At 35.9% G+C, this 9,752-nt stretch overlaps 2 protein-coding genes across 5 annotated transcripts in view; one reads left to right on the top strand and one right to left on the bottom strand.

Annotated features, from left to right (window-relative positions):
- The window catches only part of LOC119835626 (glutamine synthetase 2 cytoplasmic-like), a 9,427-nt gene extending 5,557 nt beyond the window's left edge, over positions 1–3,870 (top strand). Inside the window, exons 4-8 of the mRNA XM_038360566.1 lie at positions 937–1,098; positions 1,504–1,717; positions 1,990–2,247; positions 2,848–2,987; positions 3,153–3,870. Of these exons, the coding sequence (XP_038216494.1) occupies positions 937–1,098; positions 1,504–1,717; positions 1,990–2,247; positions 2,848–2,987; positions 3,153–3,301 (923 nt within the window). The 3' untranslated portion in view covers positions 3,302–3,870. The remainder of the gene's footprint in view (positions 1–936; positions 1,099–1,503; positions 1,718–1,989; positions 2,248–2,847; positions 2,988–3,152) is intronic.
- The window catches only part of LOC119835625, a 48,533-nt gene extending 39,127 nt beyond the window's left edge, over positions 1–9,406 (bottom strand). The window contains exon 1 of one of the 4 annotated variants that reach the window (XM_038360563.1): positions 8,614–9,406. In XM_038360563.1, coding sequence (XP_038216491.1) covers positions 8,614–8,812 — 199 coding nt within the window. In that variant the 5' untranslated portion in view covers positions 8,813–9,406. The remainder of the gene's footprint in view (positions 1–8,613) is intronic. The other 3 variants (XM_038360560.1, XM_038360565.1, XM_038360564.1) reach the window with 3 other exon arrangements.
- Positions 9,407–9,752: the final 346 nt, after the last annotated feature.

The raw sequence follows: 9,752 nt of genomic DNA, 5'->3' as shown, positions 1-9,752 counted from the left end.
TTCACTCAGAGTGCCAGAGTGCAATCTGAGCTACTGAGCCCCCCCGCCACGACAAGGCTTGGAACCGATGGGGGGGGTTTTATATTGACTTAAGTCAACAACATACTATATACCTACATAACAAATCAAAGTTTCGGACGATCGCTTTTGTGTAGCTTTTCTAAGAACTAGTATTCACCAGGGTACAGGGATTTGTACAAAAAAACTGTCATAGTCATCTTAGATTTTCATAATTTGTTCAACGAAAGAAGACAAGAGAATAACTATGTGAGAACTTATTTACAATTCAAAACAACTTCGAAAAATATTTAAAGTTGGAAGCTAAAAAATATTGTACAGCTTTGTGTTTTCTCCTAGGCAACGCCACCTATCTTTGGCTTTAGGCACAGAATTATAAGTGCAAGTACTTTGGGCTTTAGCTTTATTTATAAAATCTGATTTTTTACATGTGCACGCTCGCCTGGTCTCGAACCCCGACTTATCGATTTTGAAGTCCGAGGTTCTCACCACTGAGCTATACCACCACATAGCTGCAATAGTAGGATAGCTTCATACAAATCCGCCGCCGCCGTTATTTACGCGTTAGTCGCCGTCGCCGTATTTACGCACGCACTTTTACGCACACTAGCTCTCAACTCAACGGGGGCTCTCGGCGTGGCCGGGGCTCTGTACGGGATGCGCCATTCGTTTGATCGCGCGCATTTACATTAAAATCTTTTAAAAAGGACCATATCAACATCAATACAGGTCATCCATTTATGAACGTTGAAAACAAAAGTCTGCCTTGCCCGTGCTATCCTTTAAGTTTTTTATATAAACTTTATTATAATAGGATGAGAATCTATGTCACTAGTTTTTATGCTTATTTGATATAATAAAAAATCACTTAGGCCGTGTTCAAAACCCACATATATATTTATAAATTAATGATTTCAGAATTACCGATATGGAATTTCGATGGCAGTTCCACTGGTCAAGCCGACAGGAAGAACGCGGACACCAATCTGATACCACAGGCGATCTACAAGGACCCGTTCAGACGGGGCAACCATATCCTTGTGATGTGTGATACGTATAAATATAATATGGAACCAACAGGTATTGGATTGCATTTATGTTGAGTATGTATTTATGAATACGAATAGGATTTAAGATGTTTTTCTAATATCGTTACCTACAACTATAACAGTTAACGAGTTATTTATTCAAATAGACTTCTACTAACTAGTGACTATAGAAGCACGTTTGCCGTCATGACAAACACTTACCATCGGTTCGGAAAGTAGCTTTTACAGGGAAGCAGCTAGCCGGCCTAGCAAGGCCGGCAAGAAACTCTGTAGTTACTCTTTTCCAAACATCATTATCGTATAAAAACTATCTACCGCTCTTAAACTAACTAACCACTATTACAATATAAGAGGAATATTGAATTTTTATCGCTATAGAACCTTATTTTAATGAGTTAAAATAGTACCTCAGCAGATTTTTATTATTTGTTTTTAGATACAAACCATCGCGTCAAATGCCAAGAAGCTTACGACAAATGTAAAGATGAGGAGCCGTGGTTCGGAGTTGAACAAGAGTACATTTTGCTGGACGCTGACCTTCGACCGTTTGGATGGCCTCCGGGTGGCTGCCCTCCTCCCCAAGGACCGTACTACTGCGGTGTTGGAGCTAATAAAGTATTCGCAAGGGATCTTATCCAAGCACATTACTTGTAAGTAACCAATATGAGTACATTCGAATCAATGTGCAAATTTATTGAAAGTATATTTACCACGTTGAATTTCTTGATCAATGATCAAGCGTGAGAGCATAAATAAGGTGGTATATTGAATCATCATTTTATAACACCACCTTACCACTGTGTCTACCTTTTAAAGGAAATACGATGGAAATGTGGTAACAACCCAACTGCTTGGACACAGTTATTTCGGTTGAGAAACCTGTATCGTTTATGAGTAAATAATCATAGTCTCTCTCCAACAGATGTTGCCTTTATGCTGGTGTTCCAATATCGGGAACGAATGCAGAAGCAATGCCTTCGCAATGGGAGTTTCAAGTTGGCCCCTCTGTAGGGGTGTCAGCTGCTGATGATGTCTGGATTGCACGTTTCATCCTTCAACGCTTGGCTGAGGAGTTTGGAGTCATAATCTCCTTTGATCCTAAGCCCGTAAAGGATTGGAATGGATCAGGAGCACACATGAACTTCTCTACAAAAACTATGCGAGCAGAGAATGGCATAATGTGAGTATTTTTCAGTTATCTGCTATATAACAATATGTCGGGTTTTCCTTCCTGACGCTATAATTACAGAACGCACGAACCGATTTCCACGGTTTTGCATTCGTTGGAAAGGTCTCGGGCTCCGTGAGGTTTATAGCAAAGAAAATTCATGAAAAATTTCAACAGGAAAGGTGGAAAATCATTTTTCACATACAGTCATCTACATCTACAGGTGGCGAAACTGAGTTCGCCGGGTTTGCTAGTGGTAGTATAAAACTGGTATACATACATATTTAACCTACGTTTAAAAATATCAAACTGTTATATGTTACTGTTATTATAACCATATTGTCTTTTTCTGTTAAATATATTCCTTGCAAAAAACGGAAATCAAATTATTTCTGTGCGTAAAACCTCATAACAACGCATTAGTGTAGCAACGATAATTACGATTTAGTATGTTTTAAAACAATGCGAAGACTTAATGGTGATGATTTAAAGAATTGAGATGTAATTATATTTTCTAGTTATTGATACCAGTAATCATTTAACTAAAAAACAAAAACCTTATTTTATTGACATAACGACTTCATTGTACATTGACATAATATATATTTGTAGTGAAATCGAGAAAGCTATCGACAAGCTGTCGAAGGTGCACATGAAGCATATCAAAGTGTACGACCCGCGCGGCGGCAAGGACAACGAGCGCCGCCTCACCGGCCTGCACGAGACCGCCAGTATTAACGACTTCAGTGCTGGTAAGTGGACCACTTTTCGACACATGATACAACTACTCCTATTAAAACGGAAACCAGTACAGAATTCACTGACACAAACTTTTCCCTGCTTAAATTGATTTATTGATGATGATAATTTAAAATACCCTAGTTATATATTTATATTAAATATATATAACTTTTCAGGCGTAGCGAACCGTAGCTGCAGTATAAGAATACCTCGGGTAGTAGCAACGGAAAGGAAAGGATACTTAGAGGATCGCCGTCCAGCTTCCAATTGCGACCCTTATGCCGTTGTCAACGCATTGCTTCGAACCTGCGTTTTGAATGAGTGAATGCGAAAAGTAAGAAACACATTGCAAGAAATAAAAGCGAAATATTGCAAGTTTTTGATTTATAATTGCTTAGTAGCAAAATCCATGCTAAGCTAAAATAAACCATGTTTAATAAATATAATGATGAATGTTATGAAAATATTTTTATTTACTTATTATAAAGCAACGCACAAGTTTGTATGTAGTGTCTATGTAACAAAAAGCTAGGAATATAACAGTTCGTCAGTTATTAAGAGCCAATAGCCACATTACAAACTAAAATGATTACGGATCATCGAAGCAACTTTGTAATTACTTTTTTTTTTTTACAATTGTGTCCAGTAGCGATCAAAAATATAGTATATATTAAAAAATATGTTTTGAAGTAAAACCTTTTTGACAGACTGAAAAGTTAAGCTACTACTAACCCACCATACACATTCATCAAACAAAATTGCGTCCTCTGAGAAGCGCACACTTTTAAACCTTTCAAATGTATCATTTTAATGGACTAACGTACCATTTAAGCGTAATTCAAACCGCAGTGTTTGTGAGTTATTCAGATGTCGAGTATATTTTTAATAAATAAACTAATATAAATAACTTACCTGTTTCATTCATTTCTTTTCCGCTTTATTACCACAATTTCTTCCTTAATTGTTAGTGAGTAATACCTATAAGATTTATCCTGTGTACTGAATAAAAACCATTTTTTGTTTACCATGCAGTTGAATATAATAAAACGCAAATATTCAGTCCGACGCCTAAACAGAATTCGTAAAAAATACCGCCCTCTACATCAAAGCGCCCTGACGCCACATCAAAGCGTTGCGTACGTATAGCGTCATGGCAGTCTGTTTGTCTTTATATTATTTACCGGGTAGTACAATACAACTCAGCACAATGGCGCGCTAAGAACGCGATCTATACAACAAAGTCATTAGTATCGCGAGTCAAGAGTCACAATTCACATGTCAAGTCAGGGTTGTATGCAGGATGTACAACAACAGGCAAAGCTAACCTCACCTGCTCACGCCAATCACCAGGGTGTACGCTCTGCTACAAAAGACTACCAACGAACACCGGAACGAACCTTATTGAGTCCAACCTTAGAAATATACAAGTTTGTGAAAAAAATCTTGTATCGTCATATCTCCGCACTTTCAGGTCACTCCTACCAGATCTACTTACTACCACGACTGTAATTGTTATTATACTTGGTGTCAATATCTCAAATGATGGCCAATTTCGTTCCCATCGAGGTGGAAGGCAAAAAATAATTAATTTCTCAACTTGACGTGCTTTTTAGAGCGTTATAATGTGTTACACCCAGCCGGCGACAACAACTTTACAACACACAAGCTAATCCGAATCGAATATTATTTCTATCTCCGGTCGGTACCAGCTTCTTACATTTGACAGAATCTAGCTATAAGTTGAGATGATCGAACTCTTTACTAATAGGCAAGGAAACCACAATTAAGATAGGTAATGCTCTGAAGAGCTACTCTATCCAAAACCAACTTCTGAATTTCACCACCGGACTTTTCTACAGGCAATCTCCTCGTCCAATCCTTCACCATCTTATCAAGTCAACGTTGGCGTAAAAAAACGTATTTCTTCCACAAAGTTGAATGCTTAGTAGCAGCGTCAATCATCGCTTACAACCAAGAGACATGCGAAACCATATATCTATGAAACATTACGTGAAACATTATACCTATAAAATCGATCCAGTCTTTCGATAATATATGTAGTTGTTTTGTCATAGAAATCCTACGCTCTGATAAATACATTTAATAATAGCCTTTTATTTGACATTGTGTATGCTTATAGATAATTCTTATCAGTAATCATATGCTTAACATTCGCAACGTCGTATGAAAGAATGAACCCTGTACGTTTTGAAAAATCACATAAAAGAACTGTTTTGCATTTCGACAAAACATGCATTGTAAAATATAAATACCTCGATACAAGATACAGTAAACAAGTAAGTTAGTAATTTTGTAAGTTAACCCATTGCAGCCAATAAAAATCATGTCACGTTATCGTGTTGGGATTGTCTCATAGATAGTATTTAGTTTTCAAAAATGTAAAGTTCGTAATAATTGGAAGTTTTTATAATATACCTATATAGACGTGGAGATGGCAATAATATTTTTTAGTTGTCTAAAGTTATTGACACACATACTAAGACTTTCTCATTAACAAATTTTACAAATCGATCACATTGATATATACGAAGCTTTTTAGTTACAGTATAACTTATAAATTCTGTTGCATTGATAGTTATGGCGTCACAATATGGCGCTGAGTCGATTCAATTCTTTGTCATATGAAGTCTTTTCAGTCTCAGTCATTTTTAATTGTGCGCACTAGTACGGAATGCTCAGTCTGTGTGACAGTCTACCCTATTGCCGTTTAGGGAGGAGGGTAGTCTACCGTTTTCTCAGAACTCTCTTGCTAAATAGCAGTTGTCTAATAACATTCATGAAAATCATGGTAAAACGTAAATATCTGTGAGGTTCTTTAGTAATACATAAGAATGGTGTACATTTTCTTCATATCAATTAAAATTACAAACGTCCCCGCTGACAAAACTTTCCTTGCTAATTGTTCTGTCTTCTATTGAGGATGCTTTCGAATTGATACATAATTCAAGAAGTTGACACAAGCTACGACAAGTATTATTTTTATTTGTTCCAAGCCCCATACAAATTCGGGCTCCGCTGGATGAATGAGGCGATTAATCATATTTCCTATCTACATTTTTGAGGGACATTACAATAGACTCCAAACAATAGCTTTCAAAGCTGGATAGTGTCAGATACTAGCTGGAACCAACAGCTTCACTCGCGTGGTACCCAGCTAAAATATAGCAGTGTGTTAATCCGGACTATAATCTGTGTCTGTACTAAATTTCATACAGATCCCAGGAAAATCATTTGCGTAACAAAAATCCATATGTTCTTACAAACTTTCGCGTTTATAATATTAGTAACATAGTAAATAACAAAAACATTCACCCCTTCTCATTATATAGCTAGTAAGTGTGATATTTGCACCATATTTCGAACTTAGAATGATACATGAATCGACTTTGTAATCGATCTCTTGTATATTTCTCCTTACTTTCGAAGAATTATAGTAGAAGGCAGAGTAGGGCGTGGCCGACGCGGTTGCAACTAGCAACCCGGCCATCGTATCGACTACGCCCATGGCCCGCACAAATATATAGGCCGCTTTATAATGCTATAATCAATTGTTTCCTATTCGAACCAATAAAATATTATATGCAACATTTTAATACTGAAAACCTAAACATATTTATTAAAGCTATTACCTGAAGCTCATAAAAAAGAGGATAATTCAATTGTAATTTTAAGAATGCCTGATATGAGACATTTTAAGTGTAAAGCACAAGTACCAATCTTTACGTTGTCAGTCACAATTTCTTACAATGAATACAATGAAACTAATGAGAGTTAAAATTATTTATATACTATTGTTGACCATAGGATCATGAACAGTTTATGATGGCTGTTGGTTAGCGATACATTTTTTGGAGATAAGTAAAACCCTCATATCACCCCACCAGATGCAGTTTCTGGATTTGCTATGAGTTTTTGGAATATCCCTACAATTCAACATTTTTGCCATATGATTCTTCTTAAGAAAAACAAAATCCCAAAACATCTGCCAACCCGCACTTGGCCAGCGTGGTGGATTATGGCCTGAACTCTCATAGGAGGCCTGTGTCCCAGCAGTGGGAAGATATATGGGCTGATGATGATGAAACAATAGTTTTGGTTTAAGTTTTTTAAAGTGTAATTGTATAAGATCATAGATAGGGCTTTTTGTGTCTTTGACCCACGACATATAATAACAAATTGCGCAGTTAATTGTTTGTAAATTTTGTATGCTAATGCTGATGGACATCCGCTAAGAAAAGATTTTGTTAAATTGTACCCCTAACAGGATAAAAGTTTGTACCATGAAATTTCATTCAGGCCGCACGAGCGAAGCTGTGGGCAATAGCTAGTTCTACATATGAACATTTATATGCTGCTGGATCACAATCAATTGGTAGATCATTTAAATGATCACTTGTGCCTTAATTACTTCTGGCAAGACCCATGGTGAAAGTACATATTGAGACAAATAATTACTAAAGAAAACATATTTTGTCCCATGATTTAGAAAAGAAATAGTTGTACGGAATGAAATTTAGACCAAGTTCACTAATAGCAATGCAATGGCATGATCTTTTGGATATATCGGATTTTTGATCAGTAGTTTCAATAATGATCACACAAAACAACAAATCAGAACCCTAGTCTAGTAAGCTGTAAAAATGAGTTGAAATAATGTAATACCTATAATATAAGGCCGCCTTTTTGGCTCTATTTTGTTTCTTCATTCATTTGTTTTTCCTTTTTATACATTATTTTTATTTTAAATTGGTGCTAAATAAAGTGTATTATTATTATTATTATTATTATTACCTAGCTTTTGTAGCTAAATTAATCTGTACAGTAATCTGGCTCTGGCTAATTCAGCACCCCTTGTAATCCTACACATTACTAATCATTATATATTTCACAATTTTTACAATTTTGTACTCATGTCAAGATAGTTTACATGATAGAGCAATTTACGACTGGTACTCGCCACTACTACTGTGATCAACCTGACAATATTGTTCAAATTCAATCAGAATCAAATTCTCAATTGCTTTAGATAATTAAATTGAATTGCTTCAGATATTAATTAATTTTAAAATGTAGACACTCTATTGTCAAATGTAAATAACTAAATTCTGTATACATAAAGACATACATGAAATGAAGTTTAGTACTCCGGAAGAAAAAATCTTATAATTTAAATCGGCAATTTCTTGAATCGGAACGTACTATTTCGTAAACAATTCTGAACAATAGGGGTGGGCTCGATATGCAGTATCCAATACTACAAAAAAATATCAATAGTCCACCAACACTTTGTTTATCGAATTACAGCAGGTCCACTATATTTGTTTTAAAAGACATTCAAATACTAATTGTTTTCCAAACAATGTATTTAGATTTACAAGGACCTTCAACTTGTCTCAGTAAAATAGGAAGAGAATATTTAAGGGAAAACACTGCTCCGTCATTTTTCTGAATCAAACTCAATATGTAATCTTTATAAAGGCAGTGGAAACTAGGGTCGGAGAATAACAAAGAAGTTTTTACAGAAACCTCTCATAAATTTTGTTAAAGCTATACTACACTTGTTGAATATAAACAGTCTCAAGAGAATTTGATGTATTGCAACAGATGAGTACTTACGTGGAGATGAGGATCGTTCTGTTTTCTTACGCCTCTTACTGTGTGGTGGTGAAGACCGGTTCTCATCCTCTTCTGAGGATATTGAATGACAACTAGAAGTGTCATTTGAAGGACGGGCTCTCTTGGATGCATCACCTTCAGAGGTGGATGGATCTTCGTTGCCCGGCTTGTCTCTATCCTGGCTTGTTTTGTTATCCATTACAACAACAGTATTTCCCAGGACTGATTTGCATTTCAATCAGACACGAGTTAATCGGCAAACCAGCAACTTGTGTTCAAGGTTACTTGAGTCAATAAAATTATTTGATGTTATGAGCGCGCAACGAGCACGTAGTGTCTTAAACAGCACGGAAGCAGTAACTGCTATCCACAGGGTTGATCAAACGCAAGTTAAACGAGCGGGGCGGAACATGCGCGGGGAGAACTTTTTACCAACCTAGCCGAAAAATAGTCCAAGGATCTGTTATGCACTTCACGTGAATTTCTAATTGATTTGATATGTTGTCCACATGATAGGTCCGATTCTCTCTAGGCCCCGTAAGCGTAACTCACTGCTGTTCATATAAATTATATTGTGAAAACCCGATAAAATAAAATGAACAAAATAAAATTAATAATAGATGATATTGATTAGGTCGCGCTATAACGTCTTCAATTTCACATTATACACGATGAAAAAAACATTGTTCGGGAATCCAAGTATATGAAGATTAGATTTTCACGGTGTTTCTCAAAATAAAAACACTGAAAAATTTGTACGATGTTTTACCGGCAAAATTCTCAAAGGCGGTGTCGTACTGACAACAGACAAGCGCCATTTGAAATTTGACAGCATAAGCCTAAAACCCACATTCCACTTACGCTGGCCAGAAAACCGTAGACAATTGCGATATTTTTATTTTAAACATAGACATTTTAAACTGAGTTAATATGACTAATTATTATCGCTTTTAGGTGGAGTATGTAAAGTACTTTATGATTGAGTATTTGATGAGTTAGTATATGATTGAGTAGTTACGAATAATGGGTATATTATTCAAAACTAAATACTAACATTTTAAGATACCATTAAAAATTCATTCTTTTGGATGAATCGCAAAGTTTTAAGTCTAAAAATTAACACCAAAACAGTTTAGTCA

The sequence above is a fragment of the Zerene cesonia genome, chromosome Z, assembly GCF_012273895.1.
Source record: "Zerene cesonia ecotype Mississippi chromosome Z, Zerene_cesonia_1.1, whole genome shotgun sequence".
Lineage (NCBI taxonomy): Eukaryota > Metazoa > Arthropoda > Insecta > Lepidoptera > Pieridae > Zerene > Zerene cesonia.
Note: the sequence above shows the minus strand (reverse complement) of the source record. Positions and strands in the feature narration are given on the sequence as shown.